Below are 25885 nucleotides of genomic sequence, written 5' to 3' on the forward strand. Positions count from 1 at the left end.
GCACCCGCCCACAAACAACAGTTTAATTCATTTAAAGACCGCCTTAAATTATCCACCCCTTGCTGAAAGAAGTTGTACGGTGGGAAATGTAAGGATTATCCACAATTTTAATATACGTGAAAAACGTATGGTTAACAATTTTGGAACGTATATTTTTTCCATTTCTTTGCTCTTGAGTCAAAAGGGGTATTTCAGAACCGTTAATATTATGTCCACTACCACTTTCCGTAGAAGTCGTGTCTTGGAGCATGCGCAGTGTTTATTCAGATCATCTGTACTTGCTTTCCACGCGTGTAAGCTCTACACTTTGACAAAAGTCTGTTTTGAAGATACAAATTGAAGAAATATAAAAGGTTTTTCTCATCACAATGGGAGGACAGGCAAAGGGTAAAAAGAAAAGCAAGCCGAAGAGGAAAGAGAACCGCCCAAACAGGGGTAATTTGGTTAATTTGTGTATTATTTTGCTAGTTATTTACATGATGAAGCGTCTACCTCTCATACAGAAGTTAGATAACATGTTATGCTTTGATTTAACTCTTTACTTTATGAGACAAAAGTAACGCTTGCTCTCCATGTATATAATCACTGCAGATGCAGGTATTGTTGGATTGACACCTCAGGAAAGGATGAAAGTTAGAATGCATGAAAAAGCCAAGAAGAAGACAGCTGAGAAGTACTCTGTCCAACAACTACTAGAAAAGGTGAGACTTATAAGATATGCACAGCAAAGACATGACACAGATCTGTCATGTTTTGAAATGTATTTGTCTGTTAAAGTCTGTTATATTATGTGCTCATCTGTTGTACAGACGGAGGAATGCATGGATAGTTTTGACTTTGAGACGGCTGGCCTTTTCTGTCAACGAGCCCTGGATGTGGAGTCCACCAACTTACGTGCTCTAGATATGCTGGGACACATCTGCTCTGAACTAGGAGACACACAGAAAGCTAAGGGAATATCCTTTATGCAGGTCTTATCTGTGATGTTGTGTTGTATTTCAGTCTTGTATATCCATGCTGTTTTAGTGCAGTTTTAGACGATCATAGCCTCCTTGACCAATTCTCTCTAAGCGCTTCTACGTGCAGTGGAGCTGAGCCCAGATGTAGGTCACAGTAAGTATATGTACCTGGGACAAATCCACTCAGGCCAGGAGGCTGTGGACTTCTACACCAGAGGAATACAAGTCCTGCAGTCTGCATTGGAAAAACAAGCACAGACCACAGTGAGTGCACCCCCAAACACAACCAATACAAACACTTCCTTTATAGTTATATAATTTATCAAATAAGAGGAAATACTACAATATCACAGCACCTGAGGTTTGATGTTAGTGTAATTTGATTTATCTGCACAAGAGGGTGCTGCTGGACAATGTATGACATCATTATCTAGCGATTGCACACATACAGTATATGCCACATTGCAATGACAGTATCAGTTTGACTGAACGACACTAAATGAACGACATGGTAGTAAACAGAGTCAGCGCATAATTATTAAGTTATTATGTCTACAAAAACAGCACTGTCATTTTATTTGCACTTGTGACTCATTATTCTATTTTTTTTTATGTTGTTATCACATACCTTTTAACACATATTTTAAAAGGGCCATAATGGTAGTCAAATATAACAATGTAGTACCAAAACGAAACATTTACAAAATGCCTACGTATACAGCACAAATTAACCTCAGAAACAAATAAACAGTAAACAGAATCATTTACTTCCTTTCTAGCAGTGTTGTTTATTTCTTCTAGTTTGCACAACTTGACTCCATCCCTTTTCATTTCAAGCATTTGCCAGATTTTTTCAAATTGATAATCTTGATCTGGTCCTCTTCATGGCATCGAACAATTCAGTCAGCCATTGTTTGAGTGACTTTGATATGATCTTTTTCCACAACATCACTATGAATTGCTTTGTATCGAGTATGCCGTAGGACGGGAGTTGTCGTTGGGTAGCCTAAAGTGTACAAGAATGATTAAAATAGCATCTTGAAATATTTTAATTTTAAGTACCTTTAGAAGAAGACCAAATATTTAATTCCATGGGTCTTTTTATTTTTACAAGTTACTTCAGACTTTATTAAAGTAAAAAGTCTGAGAATATTTTAGCATACAAAGTACATAATAGTAATGTTCCATATAATATTGTGTAATATTAAACTTTCAACAAAATAATACAACACAGTAAAGCAAGTGAAAAAAATATTCTAGCATAAATTGTCACAAAGGCTCATCTTTAAGGTGTTTAGCAGAGCTTTTCTTGTCTACATTATGCCATGTTTGGTATTGATGTAAATGTATCTTACTGCTTACAGTATACACAAGAATCAGTATAAAAAATATATTATTTATTGCTTCTCCTGCTGTGTGAGATGTCCCTGTGTATCTCTGGGAAGTTCTGCGTGTCATGGTCACTATCTTTACACTTATTAAGCTTAATATATGAGGTTACATACACTATGTATATGTTCTACTGACACTTTGTAAGACATCTGCCCTCTGCTCTTTAAGCAGGCTCAGCCTGGAGCTGCTGCCCTGCCAGATGAGGACCCTGAGCTCCCCACAGCAAAGGACGTTAGTGTAGCCTACTGCTCCATCGCTGAGATTTACCTCGCAGACCTCTGGTACTGGAGCACATTGAGTTACACTCCTGACAGTCATAACCCGATTTCATGTTACTGCTTTGGTAATGAGTTGAGATTTGTCCATCTATGCGTGTGTGTGTGTGTGTGTGTGTGTGTGTGTGTGTGTGGGTGTGTAGCATGGAAGAAGGAGCTGCAGACAAGTGCAAAGAGTTCATAGAGAGAGCATTACAGTATCACTATGACAACCCTGAGGCTCTACAGCTCATGGCTAGTTACCTGTTCAGCACAGAGAGAAACCAGGTCAGTCCACACACACACACACACACACACACACACACACACACACACACACACACACACACACACACACACACAGTAAGGATGAATTATCACCACATTAAAGCGGGAATCTGCTGAGTTAATTATTCTGAGCAAATTGAATTGTATGCCATTAATCAGCAGATGGACACGTACATTAACACACACGCACACATGCGGGTCATGTGATAGGAATGTTAATTACTGGGCAGATCACTGAGGTCATACAGTCATCTGATAACAAAAGATAAAAGAGCAGCTTATTTCACTCAGTTTGAAAAATGAGCCGCAAAAACATCTGACGAATCTTGCAAATGTCTTTTTTTTAAGCCTGAAATGTTGCGTATTTTAAAGATATTTAAAGTATCGTCACTAATTCATCAACGTTATCACAGGCAGAAGTTATTCAAGGTGAAACCTTTTTGTAAGAAACTTATGTGGAGAATTCTTAAGAATGCTGTTATGTTGTTTTTGCAAGTAATTTCAAAGTGGTGAAAAATGTGCCGAATCACTAATGGCTCCCTGAGCTGAGTGGAACACATGATTTTCCTCTATCTGCAGCTCTCTCGTGTTAAAAGATGGAAAGTGCTTGAAAAGTGGTGATTTCACGCCTGACATTTTATATTTTCAACTTAACAACCCTCTTCCTGTGTTTCATGGGGATGATTGCTCACAGCAACTTGTCTTAAGTATCCACAGTAACCAGTGCAGTGTGTGAGGGAAGCCAGTTTTAGTTTGTTTTTCAAATTTTTCTTAAAATCTTTTAATAATCCTTTGTGTCAGCAAGGCGTCAGCTGTGAATATCTTAAAGGTATTTCATGCAAAACTATCGTCAAAAAGGATTCTTCATGCGCGTACATCAGCAAACTGAGGACAAAACAACAGATTCTGTAGAGCTGTAATACCTGCTGTTACCTTTAGGGGTCAGGCTGGCTCCACTTACACTTAGCAGCATCCCACTTCTAGCAAAAAGCCTTGTTTGAAATAATCTGGTAATAATTTAAAAAGGAAAGAATTATAAAATTGAGATTTAATCGAAAGTGGTTGATGTCAAGATTTGAACATCAGATTTCCCTTCTTGTTGATATGTTTTCTAAATCTGTGTTTATGTTGAGAGCTTCTGTTGTACAATCACAGATGTAGCGATGACTTTACTAACATGTTCATTTCACCTCTCCAGGAAGGCAAAGAGTACCTGATGAAGAGTGTTGGACTGTGGCTACCTGCACAGAAACAGAGTGCGGCTTCTTTGAGCACAGAAGAAGACACGCAGGTGAGTCTGAGCTGTACTTGGTTGTTTCTCTGACAGCGAGCAGCCCTCATAAGATCCCAGTTTATTTATATAGCACTTTCAACTAACCGGATTGTCACACTGTGCTTTGCTCTGAGCACAAACATAAAGACACCAGTGGAGATAAAAAGTTGGAGATAATGAAATGAGGGATAGTGAGAAAAAAATACTTCACAAACTGTGCGTGTGTGAAGGGAGAGCAAATATGAAAGCACAAGGCAGCACCAGGAAAGTGAATGAAGGATAAGAGAGAACATTACTACAGGGGGTTTGAAAAAGAGAAAGGATTTGCTATAATGTCAGAGTTAGGCTGGGTTCTAAATGACACCAGAAAAGCTTCCCGAGTTTACATTAAAATATGAAGCAAATGTGATAAAAGAGGTTCTGAGGGGATGATTTGAGACAAAAGTCCCTGCGGACCGCTGTTATGACTCTTATCTTCAGCAGCAGGTTGATCTGAACTCAGCTCGGTGACACTCGCGCTGTGATTAACAGCCACATAGCTGCAGAATGTTTGTAGCTTGAAATTGGATCGTGTTATTATCAGACAAAGGAAGAACTATGCTTGTGGCGTCTTGTGTTAACACTCACTGAAGAGGCAGCTGTGTTGTCCCTTTTCCCCCTCCAGAATGTCATCCCCCCGTACGAGCCTCGCATCACCACAGCCAAACTGCTCATCGAGTGCGAGGAATACGAGGTAAAATGTTGTGTTGTACACTCATGCTGTTGTGTGTTTGACAGTGGGAGGGCAGCCTGGCATTTGTATGTGTGTGTGCGTGTGTTTGTGTGCTTTCTTTTTTAGTGAATAGCGCTCAAGGTGAGGAGGCCATGCCTGGTCTTTATCCCCTCCAGAGTTCAGTGTCAATAATTGAAGAGTGGTATTTACAGAGAGGGACAGGGGTAAGGGCGCAACCAGAGGAGGAGGAGGAGGAGGGAAGGAAGCTGTCGTCTGATGAATTGCTGCCGTATCTGTGATACAGCAGCACGCTTCTAAATCACTCGTCAATTTCCAGCATTAATGTCCTTGATTTCAGCGGCTCACCGCCTTCAGTTCTGTGCTGAAACTCCTCACAGTCATTAACGCTTGAAGTCGTTTCCTGTGATGACTGCCACGCCAACAGCGCTTCAGCAATCTTCTGTTATGATCCAGTGATTAATCTGTAGTCACTCTTGTTGAGTGGTTTATGGTTATCACTGACAGGAAATGAGAGCTGTGTCCTTTTTTTCCCCCTCTCACTTCCCAAACTGTGCAGCTGCAGTTATATCTGTGTGTGTGTGTTTGTGTGTGTTTGTGTGTGTGTGTTGGGGGGAAGATGAGCTGTCAGGTGTATCAGTAAAATGACAACGTCTCGCTCCACAGTTTCTGACATGTCGTTTGTCTTCATCCTCCTGTTGGTGTCATCAAGCCCGAGACACAAACTGCAAACATTGTGGGATATTTTGCTGCGCGCACACACATGCATGAACACATCCATGCCCATGCATCCATATTTGTTTTCAGCCATCAGCTATGTGAACGTTGGTGACGGAAATGGAGCTTAAGGGTGGAAGAAGAGTAGTAGCAAGCTGTTTTCTGTCCGTCTCTCCCCGACTGGGACTTAGCCGGATTTGATAGGGACATCCTCTCTCTCCTGTTTCCTTCCTCTCCTCCCTGTCACACCAACACATTTCTGCGCTCACTTTATCTCCCTGTGGACTTTAAATCTATTAACAACTCTAAACTCTGTGTAAAGTTGTGTGTTTCCAGCCTGAAGAGTTCTCAGTTTGAAGGCTACCTTCGAAGCAGGATGCCAGACTTTTGACGATTTGTCTTTATTTTTTTCCCCCCATTGAATCGTTTGTTTGGTGCAAACTGAGCCAAAGCTTTGAAAATCTGATTAATATATTTGCCAAAGAAACACAAAGCAGTTTTCTTCAACTGTACTGAGTATACAACTATTTCTAACTAATAATAGTGGCAGAAGAACGCCGATGCTCTTTGCCAGGAAGCCCTTGTTCGTCGCTGCTGGAGATTAGGCTCTTTGGCTGATGGATGCAGTCTGGCATCGGACATTAAATTCATTGTTTTTGAGCTTGAATTGGAGTGAATTAAGCATATGCCAAAATAGAAATGTCATACTGTGATTACATTGGCAAAATTATCTGGGTGTATGATATTATCTCATTAATTGTTGGGGGAAAAAAATCAGTGTAGTGCACGGCGAGGACAAATTTAATTACAGAAAATGGCAATTTTTCTCCCTAAAGGCCGTCAGCGGTAGGTATCATCTTATCATGTGTCTCAGCACTTCACGAGGCGCCAGTCAAAACAGGAACTTCACACATTTAAGTTGTGACCTTTTCTAGCTGAAGTCGCACCTCTGCGCTCGTTTCTTCAGTGTTTATTTCGTTACAGTAAATAAACTCCTCATAACATTAATGGAGGTGGTCACTAATTAAGCACTCATGGTATACTTAGAGACTAAAAGTAGGAAAGCGAGCCATGACTTTGGAAATGGTTAAAGAGAAAAGATCTTCCCTTTCAATTTAACCTGAGCGCTCATGAAAAGCTCGACATGAAAGACAGTCTGGATGAAAAAGGGGCTATTTTATGAGATACTTAACGGGTCAGGAGCATGACATCGACTCATGATAAAAGCCTCGTATTATATAATAGTCTTTCTATATTAATTGGCATAAAAAAAACAAACTGCTGGTTGATGAATTCTTGAAAGTTTCACAATGGCTGCTCTTCCGTTCAGTCGTCTGTTTCGACACGACGTGGATCTGTGCCGCTTCATTTGAAGCGGGAAAAAAGCTGAAGAAATTGTTTTTCAAGGTCTTTTTTTTTTCCCCCTTTTGATTGTTTTTAGGAGAAACGCTTGAATGCGTACCAGATTTGTTTGTGATTTCTGAAGCTGTTAAGGAAATTGAGTGGGAGAGAATGAGGGGTTCTTGAAAGCAGCATAAGTGAGACATCATTGTGCATTAGTTAGATATTTCCTGTGGTGCTAAAACCAGGACTTAATGATGGATTAGTTCATATGGAAGACAAATTGATAATAGTTCTTAGACATTTAAAACTCCAATATGCTAAACATGTGCTGGTTTCTGACCAATGGGGACAATTTGCAGCTTCTTCTTTGTTTTTTTAATTGTAAATTAAATTTCTTTTGGGTTTTGGACTGTTGGTTGGAAAAATGAAGCTATTTGATTGAATCAGTGTAGATACATTCGCATATTTCACAAATTTTCAGATATTAAATAGACTAAACCAGTGGTAAAATTATTTGTTAAAGTTTTAATCTCGAAGATCTCGGTTTCGTTCTCTCTGTGGTGATAAACTGGAAGTGCAGGAGCACACTGTTTAGACTGTTTGCCTTCATCTGAGCGTACAATTTGTTTCTTTTTCTTTGGCTTTTCACTTATTTTTGAAGTTGTATCTGTAGTCATCCATCTTTTCTTTGTTTGTTCAGCCGTAGTAGATTACTAGTAGAGGTTTAGCTCCGCCTACCCTCTCTGACAGACCAACCACTGCTGGCTGATGGAAAACGCGTCACTAACTGGGCGCTGCCTGTGATTTTTTCCGTTAATGACGCCACAGACACCCAGTCTGTAATAATACTATATACTGCAAATGCAAAGGCTTTAATCAGTGGGCCATAGGCTCAATCACCATTGTGTTACCTCATTTAGCGATAGATAGTGACTTAACAGACATTTAATTACATGAAAATCTTCGAGATTATTACTTTAACTTATCTTTTAGGCAATTACATCAACAATTTGTAGAATCTTTAAATCGTCTATTTAATAAAAATCAACCCTGTTCAAGTTCCATCTTCTTCAATACGAACATTTGCTGCTTTTTTCTGCTTTGAATAATAGTGAATAAAATATCTTTGACTTTTCAATATTTCAGTATCATTTATTTGCTTTGTAGCCACGGCGGGGCCGTCAGAGAACACATTCTCCTCATTGTCACGCACAAACACAAACCCACACATATTACCATCATCACCACCCATCACCACCACTAATTCACTTGTCACATAGCAGACACGCAGACAGACAGACACCCTCCCCTGACGGCCATTAAAGTGTCTGCTTGGCGTCGTTGTCACAGCAGCTGATGGTTAGTTACATGTCATGTCACTCTTGTTTGTTTTCATCTTATTTATTGAACATTTCCCTTCTTAAATTTAGCTCCCGACGGGGCGCAGCGAGTACTTTCCAATGTTGCTTGCAAGTACAGTTAGCAATGACATCCCCGGGATTTATTCACTTAAATGAACATGTCCCTGTGTGTGTGTGTGTGTGCGTGTGTGAGAGACTTTGTATGGGTTTCTGTGTGTTAGAGATACGGCCTGCCCTCGCTTGTAAAGTGATTTGTCTTTCTCCTGTCTCTGCTGTGCGCTCCGGTAAAATGATTCTGTTAAACAAAATTGCCTGAAGATTACACACACACATACACACACGCGCACACGCACACGATGACCATTATAAATGAGTTCCCGCCAATAGTTTTTTTTCCTTAGCAGGTCTAGAAGTAAAGAGGACAGCATGCACGTAGTGTCTTCGAGCATAGTGTGTGTGTGTGTGTGTCTTTGCTGTCCACTGACTACTTTTTGCATTTTTCATTCGGATATTTTCTACCCCTCCAATTTCCCCCCTTTTTGTTTCGTAGTACCCCCTCCCTCCCCCTTATCTTCACAGGAATATTAATGTTGTTGTTGTTTAGAGCGTGAAGCGCTTTAAAATCCCTGCATCTTTAATCAGCCGCCCCCGGGTTGACCAGTGTAGTTAGGAAGGCGTACAGTTGGAGACGCTATAATGGTTCATTGCGCTCCCAGAAATCTCTTGTTCTATTTTTGTTGCTCCAAAACTGCCTGTTCCACCACTTGTTTAATACCCAGACAGATCTTCACTCCTATCTCTTATATCTAGTGCTTGGCTCGAATTGATTTGTGTGTGTGTGTGTGTGTGTGTCACACTGTGATTCAATGAAAGTCAAGTAGATAATTCTGACGCTGGGCATGAATCCATTCATCATCAGCTGGGATTAGGTGTTTTTGTTTGTGTATTTTTAATCAGCTATTAATTAATTAAGGACAATGGCTTTTCAGCTGATAATTGTTCGAGCAATCAATCAAGTGACACTGTGGCATGCACATCTGCACACACTCCTTAACGAGATACTCTCAATTAACCCGACGCTCCCTCTATCTACCCCGCCAACTGACCTCTTTATCTCCACCGGAAGCACGTCGGCTTAATGAAAAGAGAAGAGAGCTCAGAGAGCGGCGGAGGGAAAAAATTAGGAAGCTCTGCAGCTAATAAGACCGCCTTAACAAGAAGCAAGTGCTGCTTGTTTTGCTCACCGTTGTGTGTAGCTTTGTTGTAGCGTGCAGTCGTGTGTGTATGTGTGTGTGTGCGTGCACAGGTACGTGCATGTCTTTTTTTTTTTCCTTGCCCTTCACCACGGGTGATTGGCTAACAGTCGCCTCCAACCTGAAGTTGACAAAAATCAATACATCATCACCTGGGGGTTCACACACACACACACACACACACACACACACACACACTGACACAGAGAATCTGTAAGGAGAGAAGCAGAGCAAAACAAACACACAGCCTACTTTAGTCAAGGTCTGTTTTCTGTAATAGAAACTTCCCACAGATTCTGACCCAGACTGTGATGCACAATGGCAAAGGTCACCTGACATGCGGCTCCTTTGAGGCCTCAAAGCAGAGATGGTAAAATGTGTCAGGCTGTTATTTGGGATTGTCATGCTTTTTGTTCGTTTGGCAATTTTAGTCAACAGTTTAATTACATATTGGCAACAAAAAATCTTCATGCACAATTAAAATAAACATGAAGGATACCATTAAAAAGGGGCGCCAGTTTAGCTTAGCGGTCCCAGATACAGGGGCTCCTCTGTACGGCGGCCCCGAGCTCGACTCTCTCTCTCGGCCCTTTGCCGCGTGTCATCCCCGCCCTCTCTCACCCCCTGTTTCCGACACTGTCCTTTCCCTCTTAATGAAGGCATAAAAAGGCCAAAGAAAGAACACTAGAAACTACACGACTCCTTTTCATTGTGGTCATTGTTGTCGTTAGATATTTGGGACATGTATGCGTCGAGTACGACAATAGAAATATTGAAGAACAAAAAAATAAATGCTGCTAATATTGAGGACGCATTGACTGTTAATGTCGGTGAATAGATTACGGGGCGATCGAGCAGAGCGGCAGAAAGTGACTATTGACTGTGCGATAAGCACTGGCGAGTGTGTCTATCGACGGCCATGTCTGTTGCCTTGTTGGTATCGATGATGCTGTATACGGGACGCTGGCCTCATAGACGCTTATCAGACCCTCTGATCACTCTGATTGATCGGGCTGCCGGGGAGATGCACAACACCGTGTGCAACAACAACGCGTGTGTCTGTTTATGGATTTTGGCTGTATGGGAGAAGAGACTGTGAGTGTGGACTGGGGATTTTTTTCTTGTATGACTTATTTTAAATTAATCTTTTAACCCCTCTCTGTGTCTTTGCATCAGATGGCGGTGGATGTCTTGGAGGGTCTCCTGGAGGAGGACGATGAAGTCGTACAGGTAAGTGATGAAGTTTTCAAAATGATAAGGTGCCAAAGTTCAGAGAGATTTCGTACAAATTAGTGGATCTCAATATATTTAAATGTTTTTTTCTTTTAGTTTTGAGTGTTTTGCTCCTACTGGATGTCTAGTTTTAGCATGTTTGTTTCTCTTCTGGTTCCAAACCTTTAAAACATACACATCTCTGATTGGTTCAGCATTAAGAGCTGTTCTCCTTGCTTGTAGAAACACAGAACGACTCTGTGTTCTGAGCTGTGTGTGTGTTACTTGTCATTGCACAGGATTAAATGATTAAGCCCCTTTCTGTGTCCCCCCTTGCGGGCAGTCTTATTATCGTGATACAGTAGCCGCTGCTGTGTCTGACCAACTTGTAGGCAAATCTTTCATCACCCCTGTGGAGAGACGGAAGCCTCAACCCGAGCGCCGAGTTGCTTCTGCTGCGCCGCTGTTTACGTGTGTGTGCACAATGAAGCGTCTACACACCTTTGCGTTGCTTGCTGTCAACACACGCGGGGTATGACTGAGAACTTAAATGCCTATTAGAGAGTGGCGTAAATGGCATTTAGTAGGAACTATTTGCTGTCACTGTGCTCCAAATCCCCCGTGTCAGCGCGGCAGAGGAAGTGAAGGTGTGCGACTGAGTGTCAGATAGAAGAGCACAGCCGTGTCTCTCTCTCCCCCTCTCCCCCCCTCAGGCTCAGCCTCCCACACACACACCCTTCAGCTGACAGATTGAGAGCAGTCATCGGGGGTCTGAACTTTTAAACTCACTCCAGAGACGCTCGGCTGTGACACTTGATTTGAGCAGGCCTACAGCCAATCACACACGCACAAAGTCACAGGTTGTAATGGTCCGAAAGTGTTTAGTCGGATCATATCAGAGTCATATGACGGATGTAGAAGTGTATGACTGACACATTTCGCTCTCTCTCTCTCTCCCCCTCCCTCTTCCCTCTCCCTCTTTGTCTTATTCCCTCTTAAGTGCGGTACATAAAGTTGTTAGCTCTCGCCTCCGTCTACTTCCTCTCTCCTATCTCAAAAGTTGGAACCTCTCTTATAAAATGTTAAGTCTGCACAAACAACGGAGCTGCTTCCTTGCAAATCTTGTTTCAAAGGTATTCCGTTCATTCATGATGCGTTTGTTCTCCCTTCAGCAGCACCATATGGGAACTAAGATGTGCCGTCACTTTGAAACAACAATAGTGCCAGCGATTTGATTGACAGACGCCGCGTTTATTTTATTATGTGCGCCTGTGTCTGGGGTTGTGGTCGGGTAGAGAGGATCCTCTGAAGTTCTTAATTAGCCAACTTTCTCATATTTTAATTTTGAGTCATTGTTATCGCGCACACAAATATTTCACATTGGACCATCTGTAAAGACTTTTCCCCGCCTTGTTCTTGCTGTTTTGAAGGCAGGCAGTGGGTCTCCTTTGTGAGGAAGTAGAGATTTTAAATTGAAGTGACCCAATTTCACTCTTCCTCCTTTGAATATATACATACATACATATATACATGAGAATGAACTTTCTCCGGGTCCTGCATTCACAGAAAATGTTTCAGTGATAAAAATGTCACACTGCCGGTTCTGCAACATTACTCCATTTATCCAGTGCTGCTGTTGTTCTGATAAGTATGGCTGCAGGGGGTAGCCTCCCACTCAGCATGCTGAGCAGCAATTCTGCATTCAGTGTGGCATGCCTTGATGTGTTTGTTAGCTAAATGGTTGATTTGGCAGAGGTGCGGGTTCCTCCTGCCTCTGCCCTCCATGAATAATAAATAAAGCTAATATTTGTATCTTGGTGCTTGAAAGAACAGTGGGTGGGTGATCTTTGGCCTCAGATGAGAGGCGCGCACACACCTCCAAGTTCCCTGAGAGTTGAACGTGATTGTTTTGAGGGGTGGAAGAGCGAGCGGAGAGCAGTGTTATGATTATGTAGGAGAGAAGAAGAGTGATTATGGGAAAGAAAGATTCAGCATGCTAATTTACAGTTAGAATTATTCCTCTACTCGCTGTTTGAACTCGGCAGGATTATTTAAAATAATCTCTCTTTCTCTGTTTCTGCGGAGCGTTTACATCAGTGCAGCGTTAAGGTCAGTCGGTTAAGAGGCCCTTAACACCAATCTCTCCATGCTCTTCTCTTGAACCGAGTGATCTCCCTCATCTGGTATCAGACTCGTGCTGACACCATGCTGAAAGGGTTGATCGTTTGCAAGAGAGGAGGTTAAATTATTGCCGAGTGTTTTTGAATAGTTAGTAAAACTGTCGTCTGTTATGAAATGTAATAGTTTCTGCGCTACGATGTGATGATAAACGTAGCGCAGCAGCACAAAATAATGATCTATAATTCATGACAATTTGATCTGTAATCGGATTCAGCTGTTGAATAAATATGGCAGGATTTTGAATACAAAAATCCTAAATACGATTATACTAACGTTATCTTCAGGTAATTTAATTTACATATTGCTATCGCCTGTTCAGGGTCGCGGGTAAGGATGGGAATCCTTAAGATTTTAACAGTATTACTACTATTATTGATACTGCCTAACGATCCGGTACTTTAACGGTATTCTTATTGGTTCTTTTTGTTATTTTTTTTAAAAGAAAAAACTAAAAAAATTAAGACGCTATGGACTCTCTATAGTTGTGATGATGGAAATACAAAACAAGTTTGGCTGGCTGATAGTGGGCGGGGCTTATCAGTTAACCCGGTTCGTCACGTGTACTATGTTTCCTGGGTAGCAGCGTCCAGTGAGGCGCATGTCTCTGCCTGTTTATGAGGCACTTCAGACAGATGTTTGGACAGATCACTCGTGTTTCCGCCCTTACAAGCAAAAGTGTTGTTGCACTTGTTGCAATGAGCATTGTTGGCATCGACTCTGATAAAGTGTAACCTCACTTGTTCTCTCCACCATCGCCACAAGCAGGATTTCTTGCGTGAGCACATGTCTGTGTGTGAGTGCTGTGAGAGTTGCCCTCGCCCTCGCACACGGGCTCCGCGAGAGAGATCTCTCTTCTGGATTGGGAATATGCATCACAGAGGAATGTTAATGCAAGTTAGAAACTGTTGCTGAGATTAAATGTGCAAGATAATGTTTTTGTAGCAATAATAAACAGGAAATTCATTTTCTTTATTTCTCCAGTACTGAAAGCAGAACTGATAACGTCGCAAGTTTATCAATACTGCAGTATTTCATAATTCAGCCCCGGGGCCTGTTTAATACCGGGTTTCAGTACCCATACCTAGTTGCGGTGGGGCTGGAGCCAATCCCAGCTGTCATTGGGTGAGAGGCGGGGACTGTGGGAGGAAGCCGAAGTACCAGGAGGGAACCCATGCATGCACGGGGAGAACATGCGAACTCTGCACAGATAGGCCCCCTTCGCCTGAACAGGGATTCGAACCAGGAGCCCTTCTGGCCCTTTTGATGCAGAGCTGCAAAGAGAATTGAGAGAATTGAGCGGCTGTGGCTCAGTGGTAGAGTCGGTCGTCCTTCAATCGGAAGATCGAAAGACGGAGGTTCGATCCCCAGCTTCCTCAGGCTAAATGTCGAAGTGTCCTTGGGCAAGACACTGAACCCCAAATTGCTCCCGGTGGCATAGGCAACGGGTATGAATGTGATATCTGACTGACAGTTGGGCACTTTACGTAGCAGCCTCTGCCATCAGTGTGTGAATGGGTGAATGTGATATGTAGTGTAAAAAGCAGCTTTGAGTGGTCGCAAAGACTAGAAAAGCGCTATATAAGTACAGTCCATTTACAAAGAAACAGGATATTACCAAAACATTGAGAGTCAAGTCAAGTTCAGTTTAATTTGTACAGCTGAAAATCACCGATCACATTTTGCCTCAGAGACCATCTGTGCACCTTGTGATACCTTTTATCCTTAGATCCTCAATTCTGATGAGGGAAAAAAACTCTAATAGTGAAAGAAATGGAACAAATCTCAGGAAGTACTGTCTCCCAGGAGAGACAGATATGCAATAGATGCTGTGTGCACAGAACAAGCCAAACGCAAAATCACAGAATATACAAATTGACAGAAACCTGAAGATCGTAAAACACCTGATATTGCTGGAGAGGTGGGAGATGCTTGACAAGTGAATGTAGAATCGGAACAATCACGTATTTATTGGTGTAAATCCTGAGTCTTATCACAGCCTGCCAAAGCGCAGCATGCACAATTTAGTCACACTGAACATATTTCATATTTATTTTGTCTTTCTAACGTTCCCACAAATAGCTGCAGTGAAATAAACACACCACACAAAGGCTCCACTATGCAACATTTTCTTAAATTACTGGTCATCTAAATTACCTGTTATTTATAGATGCTGTTTATTTTGCCATAGTGTGTAATAAACCTGGAACCCTGCAGACATTCCCTTTCGTGTTGTTGTATATCAAAGAGGATCCAAATACGGCCACAGGAGTAGTGACGCATTTTCTCCTGAGAGCTCATTCCTGAGGAGGCGGGTGTTTTACATTTTTGCATTAAATGCCCTGAACATAACCTTCCCTGGAGCAGGTGCGATGTGGAGCTGGAGTTACCGCGACGATGACGATGATGTACACGGCTGGAAAAAATGAGCCACCAGTGTGGAGGCAGAAAACCAGAGTGGAGGCCGACTAAGCTTGTTAGCCCACTAATCCTGCTTTTTGAGGCAGGCCCCAGGACTGTGTTACCTCTGTACCTTACAAGGTTTATTACAAGGCAGAAAGACATGAGAAGACATGAGAAATACGAATAAAGAAATGAACAGTTACATAAAGAGAATATAAAATAATAAAGATTTCCTTCTCTAATTTAACAGCAGGGCTAATATTGTCCAAACACAGCGTGTGCATAAGGTATGATTTGAAATGCAGTGGAGATCTTCGCCTGAGGGTTATTTTTCTCATTATTTTATCATGTCTCAGTATATGCCTGTAGAAGTAATTGCATCTTCTGCTAAAGAAAGCTACGAAATAAATTGGTTTAAGATGGTCAAGTTACAGATTTAAATTCATGGTGAAGCTAGAGTTTGTTCACTTTCACATGAACATCCTGTATGTCAGGGTTGGATCACGTTGACAGTCATGATGTGAGTGATGGATGGCGTGTGTGTCTGTGTGATTCCATGTCACATGTGTGAAACGGGTTTGTCAAAGACGGATGTTGAATTTCATGCAGACATGCTTCGTGAGGGTTACAAATCTGTTTCCCTCGTCACGGCTGACTTACTGCAACACTTTCTCTCTGTCTGAATGTCTGTGTCGCACGCCCAACCCGCCTCTTTTTCTCTCTGTCTCCCAGGTGTGGTATCTCTCCGGCTGGGTGTGCTACCTCCAGCTGGAAAAAGCAAAGGAGCAGCAGGAGAGGGAGGAAAGAGAAGTGACGGAGGAGGAGAAGGAGGAGTGGAAGGCATTGACGGAGGCGGCCAGATCGTACCTGACAAATGCCAAGAAGGTAATTTAGGTCAAGATAACATAAAATCAAAAAGTCATAACAATTAAAGGCTGCTGATGAAGCAGATTTAGCAATGTTGTGCTTCATCTCTTCTATATAATTAATACTGTTATTGTTAAATACTTGATTCTGATTAGTTAATCACGCCATTCTGAGGTCTGTTATTTCTCGATAACAGACTGTTGCTATGAAGAACTGACCGTTGCTAGGGATGCAGCTCTTATCGCACAATCCAGAGGACTAACTGTGATCATATCAAATCCGCCAAATGAGGTCCAGTAAATTTGACGTCGGCCTGTTTACAGAGGGGCAAAAAGAGACAAAGAGAAAGCAATAAAGGTTAAACTAAAGGTTACACGTTGCAAAAACTGAAGGCTTCAACAGACAGATCTACAAAACTGAAGACTGCACATGAAGTAAACAAGCCCCGTTCACGGTGTCTTACTTCGCCATCAGTGGAAATGTCCAATTTAATGTGAGTATTAACAGCTAGCTCATTTAAAGAAGGCTACAGAGTTAACCGTTGCTATGGACGCAACTCTCACTGTGTAACAGACTATTTTTAAACGGAAAACAGAAATATAATCATGTTTAAATTCATAGAATAATTTCCAAATCAAAATATTGTCTCAAATAATTGATTTGGTAAGTAAAAAGCTGTGTAAAAAGTGCGATAATGTATAATGAGCAGGTTGTTATAGCAGAGGAACCCCTTTAGAATGAGACCTGGTCACATGTCCTGCTCACCCTGTCCGACTTCCTTTCCACGATAACAACCTGCTCACTGTACATCATCCCTTACATATGGGTTATTTTTTAATAGTGCACAGCTAGTGGTGGAACAAGTATGTTCACTCAAATACTGTACTAAAAACTTGATCTACTTGTACTTGACGTAAATATTTCCATTGAAGGCACCAAACTTCAAAGGGTGATATTTGATCTGTTACTCCTCTACATTTATGTGACAGTCAAATTGTTTTATCCAAACTTAGTTACAGTAGACTGAATAATTTTAAGGGTTTAGACTTTTGGTTGAACCAAACAAAACATTTAACATGACACTTAAAGCTCCCAATAATCTCTATAAGGTCTTTCTTAAAGGGGACCTATTTTAGCTGTGCAATCAATTTTCTATTATTCTAATGTATGTTTTTGAATCACGTTGGTAAAGTTTGTTTCCTTTTAAAAAATTTATTTTAATTTGATTATTTTTCGGAGCCTCTCCTTCCTCCTGAAACGAACAAGCTGTTTGCCATTCAAAGGTTTGACCTTGGCCACGATTGGCTGACAGTATTTGGATTTACCGCGTAGCCCCTCCCCCACGTGGGCTCGCACACGCACTCCAAAGTTGTAGAAAACATGGCTGCTCTAGGAGCGCTCAATCAGCCTTGAACGGACGGTTTCAGAGGCGGCCTTTTTAAAAATGTGATTCTGGAAAAACACGGAATTATGCAGTTTTCACTTTTTCACTGTGAACAGTAAACACCCAAAAATGAAACCCATGCAAAATATGAGAATACCTATTTAGAAGATACAACCCCTTTAATAATTTCTTCTGTTTTGCATGTCTTAATGGAATCAAACAGGATAATAATCATAAATTCCATAATGAAAACTATTAGTTGCAATCCTATAAAATAAATAAATGCTACCTTAACCAGTAAAAAGGGTTTAAGTCTGCATAGATAATACATTGGTTAAAAAATAATCTCATGATATTATAGGAAAGATTAGTTTAATTTGGATATTATGCAAACATTTTCCTGGTAACATGCACTTACTATTGCTGCAGGCAAATATGGAATTTAGGACATTTGTTTCTTTGAAGTGTTTTTAAAATGGAAATGTGACTTTTACTGAACTTATTGAGCACATTAACTGTGGGGACAGACAGTTACCTCCCGAACACTGTCACAATGAGTGAGACTCAGAAGAACCAGTTCCTGTCAGTGAAGGAGAACATGCAGTACTGCGAGGATCAACCATTGTTGTAACAGAAATGACTTTTTGTGCGATCTCAAAGAGGTTTAAATGTACCCCTGTCTCTCTCACATTACCCCCTCTCTCTCTCTCTCTGTCTCCCTCACACACACACACACGCATACACACACGCGCGGAGTGATGTGTCTCATTCATTCTGTCATTCTGTCAGGGAGCGATGCCTCTGTGGAGCTGTGATTCATGTTAGTCTAAAAACCAATAGGCTTGTAAATCAGACAGCGCAGACTGAGGGATGGCACGCCCCACCTATGATTTTTACTTTCCTCTCCTTTTCACCTCCTCCTCTCCAGCCCCATCGTGCTCCTCTACAGACGAGTATGGGGCGGCAGAGTGGCGATTTATTGATGTCTGTCTCTCTAGCCAACAGCGTAGTGACAGGCCCGTCTAACCAGCATCCACCGGGGATGTCCACAACTGAGACAGGCGCGAGGTGGGCTTGGAGCTGCCAGGAGGGAGAAGGGAAGAAGGAGAGGAAAATAAAGGCACGGGACGCGTATAGATCTGAGCTGCCAGCTTTGTGCTGAGTTAATGAAAAAAAAAAAAAAATGGAATTGAGAAATGGGGAGAATTAAGTACTTAGCTATTTTTGCACTGAGAGAAAGAATGAAAAGGTGAAACTGGTATAAGAATTGGGTGAGGCGTCGGAGCGTGACAAGTAAACACATAGCTGTTTCTTTGTGGAGCGAGTGAAGCAACAGGCGCACAATAACGTGAGCGGTAAACGCACAAAGACCTTGAGAAGGTGATGTGGAATCTGGAGAGAAAGCAACCCCCCTTGTGGTGCACTTAATTCTACCTCTCTGTGCTTCTGCTGATATGTGTGTGCATCTCTGCGTTATGATCCTCGCTTGTTTATATCAGAGCTTTGTTTCTAAGCGCCACTGTGAGTGTTAATTATTAACGATGAGTCAGTCTGCTAGTTAAAATGGGCTCCAACATGGAAATGAGGCCTCAAAGCCCAACGGCTTGTTTTGGCGCCAGTCCACTTCTCTGCATACTTCATGACTTTGCTAAGTGTGTGTGTGTGTGTGTGTGTGTGTGTGTGTGTGTGTGTGTGTGTGTGTGTAGTGTGAGACAGTGAGAAAAAGCATGCGGTAATGCGTAGGTGCACCTTATGTAGATGCACATATTTAATTACGGTTGTGCGGGCCAACTTGCATATCTAATTATTTGTTAAGATATGTCTTCATTATTCATCTCTTCTGTGATCGATACATGTGCACGCGCGCGCACACACACACACACGCACGCACTGCATTCAGCTGAGATGCTCTAAAAAGGAATGATAGGGAAGAATGGATGGGTCGAGAGGACAAGAGAGAAGTGTAGGAAAGGAGCAGGAGTGGAAGAATGAAAGGAGAGCCGAGTGGGGGAACAGATTGGATGTGGGGTGTGTGTGTGTATGCGCGTGTGTGTGTGGGTGCAGGGGGTGTAGCTGGTGAATAGTGGCGAGGGTAAAATCAATAGTAAACCGGACGTGAAATGGAATTTGAGTCTCAGCCAGATAGGGTGCGATTGAGGAAGGATCTGCAGTGTATGCACAGGGGACGATGTTATATACGCCAGTGTGCGCATGCACGAGCGTGCACAAAGGCAGCTAGGGCAAACAGAGGTCAAAAGCTTTACTATTTGATGTGGCTGAAAGGGTATCCCATGAGCACAGATTGTGGGTACGGTCGGCTCAGGGTGTGCTTGTCATGTAATTTTAATGCCGTTTCTTACCAAGGATGTGACCGGAGGACCGAGGTGTTAAGTTGTGTGTGTGTCTGCGTGTGTGAGATTGTGAGTTTGCGGTCAGCCCCCTTGAGACGTCAGGCGACAGGCCGCGTTCACACACAATAAGGTCTGATCTCAGCCAGTGTCACACCCTTGCCAGGAAGGATATATGTGTACGTATGACAGAGTGAGACATTAAAAGCGAAGAGAAAAAAGTGTTTCATTATTTGTATCTATTTTTTCTCTTCCTAATGAAGAGATACTCAGTGGGAGCGCTCTGTTTGGTCTAAAAAAAGGGACGGGGACAGCAGGATTACAGAGGGAAGTGTAGAAGATGGAAAAATTTAGGCTCTATTCTGCCAAAGCGCTTCACGTGTGTGTATGTGGACGCTCGAGTTAAAGATATAAAAGTCTGAAAAGGTATCCGTCTCCTTGACAGGAAGGTCATTTGGTGAGAGTGTTCGAGTGTGAGCGAAGGCAAGCCGACGACGGAGTGCACGGGGAGGGAAATGTTCAAGAGAGAGGCTGGGAGAATGAAGGTACAATGAAAGGAAAGGAAAGAAGAGGTGAAATGATAGGGGAAGTTAAGTATAGATCTGGAACAAAAGGTGAACAATGATGGATTGATTAGGCCTTCACCCCACAATCAGCACGTCTTAATTCTGCCACGTGAGCTGTAGAAAAAAGGTTTTTATACCAAGAAATGAAGGAGAACGATCACTTTTAGTACACAGGGTACATTAGGCCTTAATATTACACCTTTGATCCACTGCAGACTGGACTTAAGAGAAGCTTTTACAGGTTTAAAATAAAAGAAAGGAATGAAGAAAATATATGGCAAGAAAAGCCAAACTTCAGATTTATGCTGTTGTTTTTTTATCTTTTCATGAGTGAGTCTGTTCTTCGTTAAACCGAGCTGAAAACCCTGCATGCTGCAGTATAATGACCATGATTCAGCTCCAGAAGCACTTACACTCTATTGTGCACCTGAAGCCATCATAACTCAGTTTTGTATTGAATTCCATATGCCTATTCATTTCTGCTACCATGGACTGGAGATGTTACTGTCAAACTTTGAATGCTGCATTGTTGGTTTATGCCACATTGTGTCTCCGTGTGTTTGGAAACCTGGAGTTTCTGTTTGTGTAACTTTTTAATAGTGTGCTAGTTAGCAGGTGTGTGTGCAGGAGCAAAGGGCACAGAACTGTACAATGTGCGCTGCAAGCAGAAGAGAAATTACTCGGATTCTATAGGACACATTTGTGGTGCATTGTATCATCACTCAAGGAGCTTTTTACTGTTATAATAATAATAATGAGAGGAATGACTTTTGATCCTGTTCACATCCATTGTGTTAACACTGGCAGAGACCCTTGTCCAGTATAAGGAACTATATTGCCTTAAATGAAATGCTTTATAACAGGAACAACATCACATTTGTATATAAGAATAAATAGTCTACTGCTTTGCTAGCAGCTCTGTTTGGCACTAATCCCCAGTGAGCACCAACCAGGATTTCAACCTTGAAATTTTGTTAAAAACAGGGTGAAATCAGGACGCCATTAATACCTGACAGGTTGGCGAGTCTTCAGAGACCTCTGTGGCCGACAGTGATGAGATGCACTGCTCACTTATACAATCATTTGAGCCTCTGAGTATATATGAAGCCGCTTTCCCACTGGTCAAAAAATTGCTAACACCCGGCTTTAGTGCTTAGTGGGAAAGGCTACAATCGGCCTTCAGAGGCGGGTAATTATCACCTCGGCTCTGATCTGCAATGATGACAATACAAAACCCAGGTCGATGAGCTAATCTCCGCCCCCTTTCCGTGATGCTCTGCTCCGTCGGTAACTTCTGCGCCTCCTTGTCATCTCAGCTACAAATTCCGCCCGCCTCCGTCCGCGCATCGTTTCAAATTTATCAGTGCAGAGTTTGATAAACAGACTGAATGAGTAATAGATACAATAAAGACCTAACCACCGTAACATCTTCACTGTTTACTAACCCTGTTTCGGGCGCGTTTGTGATGTCAGATGGTGACGCAGCAGAAAAGGGGCCGACAGGAGTATACTTCACTGGAAGAGAGAAAATCGGCATCTATAAGCGGGTCTTCCCGGGTCTGAAAAATCCGCGCTAATTTCATTTGGAGAGGGGTATGAGATGCACTTGAAAATCTGTGTTAATATGTGTGTGAATGTGTGATGAATCATGTGACAGGAGCAGGTGAAATCTGGTCGAAACATAAACGTCTTTGAAAAGTCGGTGAAAAAACTTCTGAACCAGTTTTCAACGTCTTTTCAACGGAAAAATGCGCACTGAGGTCTCACATGATCACAAGGAGCATCAAACCATCAAAACATCAATGTTTAGCAGGTTTAACTTCTACCTTGTTCAACATCTTAGTTAGTTTGTCAGCATTTTAACTTAAGAAACTAGAAATGTCTGCAGCAAATTTCTTGGCAGCACTCCTAACATTTCTCAAGATATTGGACTCGGATGCCAGGAGCCTTATTCTTGTATTTTTATTTCAACAGTTAATTGATTTTTCTACATTTTATGTTCTTGCAAAGAGATGTGCGCTTTACCCAGGTGATGAGGGGCGCCACACTACAGGTTGGTTTGCAGGGTGTGTAATGGGAAGAAGGCAGGTTGCATCAGATACCCTGATTGACTGCGGGCTCAGCGGATCCCCTTCAGCGATTTACACAACTCTAGTCATACACTTTTAATACTATGGAAAATAACAGACTTATTTTAAGTTTTTGTGTGGTTAAAACAGTAGAACTGTACTGTTCATTTACTGTGTGTTCATGTTTTCTGGGTCACTTATCTACATTTCACAGCAATTCATCCAGTTTTTATTGAGGTATTTCAGTCTGGACCAAAGTGGTGCATTCACTGACCTACAGATCGACATTGCCCTCCCTAGAGCCATGGTGCTAGCACGGCTAAAAACAATAGCGGCGGGACAGATGTGTCCATGCCCCCTTCTGTGTGTGTGTGTGTGTGTGTGTGTGTGTGTGTGTGTGTGTGTGTGTGTGTGTGTGTGTACGTGTAAAATGTGTTGTTTGTGTTTGTGGGTTGTTCTGGCGGTGGTCAAGTGTGCTTTGGGCTGTGACTTAGGGCTTCAAAGTAGAGCAAAGTGGACCATGAAAAAGTTATACGATTTTATACACTCACACACACACACACACACACACTCTCTCCCTCCCGCCCTCCCTCTCCAGGCAGCTCTCTGGGCCGTGAAAGTGAGAAGAGAAAACATAGGCTATTGCAAATGAGAAATGCCTGTGTGTTTTTTTTTTGTTTTTGCGGCGGCGGTGCTGATCTCAGCAGCGCTCGGTGGCGAATGTGTAAAGAATAGCTTCTGTTTGTGTAGCTAGCTGAAAGACTCGCTATGAATAATCACATCCTATCAAGCAGACGCACTATGCTATTGATTCGTTGGAAATATCACCACATATAAATGCAGTTTCCAAACAGCACTCAGTATCACAGCACCGACGTGATGCTTCTTTTCTTTTTTTGCAGACATTCACCGCATCTCTCATATTATTCCTCTTTCATATGCAAGACCGTATCTAGCTCTTACCCAAGGCTGTAATGTGTATGGAGCCAGGCTTATTGTAAAGCAAACCCTAATTTTAGTCAGCATGCAAGCCGTGGTAAACATCTCCCAGCTTTTTCTGAGTGACATTGGCAGAATAAAATAATTTTCCCTCTGCCTTACGTTTGTGTGTGTGGTGCTCTAAGGAGCCTGACAGGGTCACCTCTCCCCCGGTATCAGACCCTTTGCCTGGCCCTGGGTCACGCTCCACCTCCCTGGAGCTCCAACCTGCAGAGACAGCATCCACTTAAATATATACCCATACACACATGCGCACACACACGACATTCTTATACTCCAAATGAGTTCCCATGGGAGTGCGTGTCTCCTGTCAGGACCCGCTGTTGCTTAGAGACTGGTCCTGGGGCAAAGCAGTCACACACACTCTTCTTCACTCTTCTGGCCTCGTTACTCTTTTAGTGAGAATGATGGCACTCAGCTGCTTATTGTCCATGAGCTCAAGTTACTGTGCCTGCGTGTGTGTGTGTCTCTGTTAGACTGAATAGAAGAACATCCCTAGATCATATCAACCATTCCCCGCTCGCCCTCTTCTTCTCTCTAGTTTTGTTTCTAGACAGAGAAGCATAGATCTCCGCATCAGTTCCCCTCAGTCTGTATATTATGCACGCGCTGAAACGCGCTGCTTTCTGTCCTTAGTGGTAGCACGAGTAGTTTTATCACCAAGCTCCACTTTGAGTTCAGTAATTACACACGCGCAGAGTATTTTACAGAGATAAATCTGCTGCCTGCTTTGAGAACAGGACTTTTTTATCTCGCTCCTTCACGGCATATTTCACCGAGATAACAACTTTGATTATGTGAGTGTGCGTGCGCATGTACGCCACATAACCATATGTGCTTCAGGATACATTTGTGCGCGCGCATGAACGTTGCACCAGCAAGAGGAAGATAAATGGTCTTTTTGTCTGCCGTGCGGCTGAACGGTGTATCAAATGTGCTGATTTGCCAAATGAAAGACAAAAAGTGTTTACCAGCGTTTTGCGAGCCGTGACTGCCTCGCTGACAGAATGCAGCTGCTGTTGGATATTTCAGGCGGCCTAACCGACACTTAGAGACTTAAAAACCTCAAGGCTGCTCACTTGCCTCAACTCCAAGCTGCTGCTTACTGATTCCGCAGTGATGCACTGTTATCTCCAGCCGCACAACATAGGAGCTTTTCACTCACAATATCTCATTTCTTGTGCTGCCTCTGCGGTATAATTTTGCACTTCATGTTCGGTCCCAACATTCCTGCTGTATAACCTACTTTCTATTGAAAATTTCCATTTTTTCCAGTCTACTTACGAGCATATTACACACTTGCATCATCCTTTTTTGTCTTCTTTTTTTTTCCCTCTTCCCCAGCTGTACGGCAAGCTGCGGTGTGATGACCAGCCCATGTTGGAGCATGTGGAACAGCTGCTCGGCGAGCTGGGAGGAGAACTGGAGGGAGAGGAGGGAGACCCCGTCCTGGATGACGATTATGAACCCTGTAGTGATGAAGAGGAGGAGGACGGTGCGGCGGCGGCGGCGCCCATGGAACACTGACCTCAGCCTCCTTTGCTTTCACTCTGATTCCTCTTCCTCCTATCATGCTTCTTGTAGTTTAAATGTTCTCTCTAAAGTGCCTTTTTAAGTGGTTATCCTTTCACACACGTTTGAAGTGCGATGCACAAAAAACATCGACATTAAAAGCTGCAGTCCACTCCATCCCTCTCAGTCTCTTGTGTAATGCTTTTGGTGAAATAAGCGCATACTTGAGTAATGCTCCCCTTAATCTCCTTGACAGATGTTGATGAAAGAAATTAGTTTTAGAGCTTTACTTCTTACCAGCAGCGACGGAAAAACACCTTTGAATGCTTTTACTTCTTATACACACCCACACATGGTTTGTGCAAGCAGGCAAACACAAACAAAAAAAAAAGGCAGCACATTAATGGCTCCAACTCTTCCTCAATACAGCAGGAACAGCAGTGTGTCCACACCTGACTGCAGGGCTGTGGGGTGTCTGCAAACAAACAGTTAAAATAATCTCGACATGTAAGAGTGTTTGTGTAAAAATCCTGCAAATTTTATTCTATTCAGTTTTTTCTCCCACTTTTTTCCCCCCCTTCTTCGTTCACTCATTGGATTCAACAAGACACAATAGAGAGAATTTGACATTAACTTATGCAGCGTGCGTTTCTCTCTCTGCTGCACTGTTCAAAGGCAAAAAAAAGCCTTTTTATGAAGGAGAAACAGGCAACTCTGACTTCTGTTTTTTTTTGGAACTAGTTTTCACAATTCAGCCTTTTCAAACACCCAGAGAT

General features: G+C 42.4%; 1 protein-coding gene across 1 annotated transcript; it reads left to right on the forward strand.

Moving 5' to 3' along the window:
- Positions 1-286: 286 nt before the first annotated feature.
- Positions 287-25279, forward strand: LOC138584555 (uncharacterized). Its single transcript, XM_069656820.1, has 11 exons — positions 287-435; positions 592-701; positions 810-960; positions 1075-1223; positions 2523-2632; positions 2770-2893; positions 4092-4184; positions 4831-4899; positions 10748-10801; positions 16097-16249; positions 24942-25279. Exons 1-11 carry the CDS (start codon positions 369-371, stop codon positions 25122-25124), a joined length of 1263 nt encoding a protein of 420 aa, XP_069512921.1. The 5' UTR covers positions 287-368; the 3' UTR covers positions 25125-25279.
- The last annotated feature ends 606 nt before the right edge of the window (positions 25280-25885 follow it).

The sequence above is a fragment of the Semicossyphus pulcher genome, unplaced genomic scaffold, assembly GCF_022749685.1.
Source record: "Semicossyphus pulcher isolate SPU_LCO1_2020_fin unplaced genomic scaffold, fSemPul1.0.p SCAF_9, whole genome shotgun sequence".
NCBI lineage: Eukaryota > Metazoa > Chordata > Actinopteri > Labriformes > Labridae > Semicossyphus > Semicossyphus pulcher.

Bases quoted from the DNA above. Each gene is read 5' to 3' on its own strand.
- LOC138584555 (XM_069656820.1), top strand. From the start codon at position 369: ATGGGAGGACAGGCAAAGGGTAAAAAGAAAAGCAAGCCGAAGAGGAAA. The intron at 2,894-4,091 runs GTCAGTCCACAC...TCACCTCTCCAG, and splicing joins TCAGCACAGAGAGAAACCAG to GAAGGCAAAGAGTACCTGAT. The intron at 4,900-10,747 runs GTAAAATGTTGT...TCTTTGCATCAG, and splicing joins TCGAGTGCGAGGAATACGAG to ATGGCGGTGGATGTCTTGGA.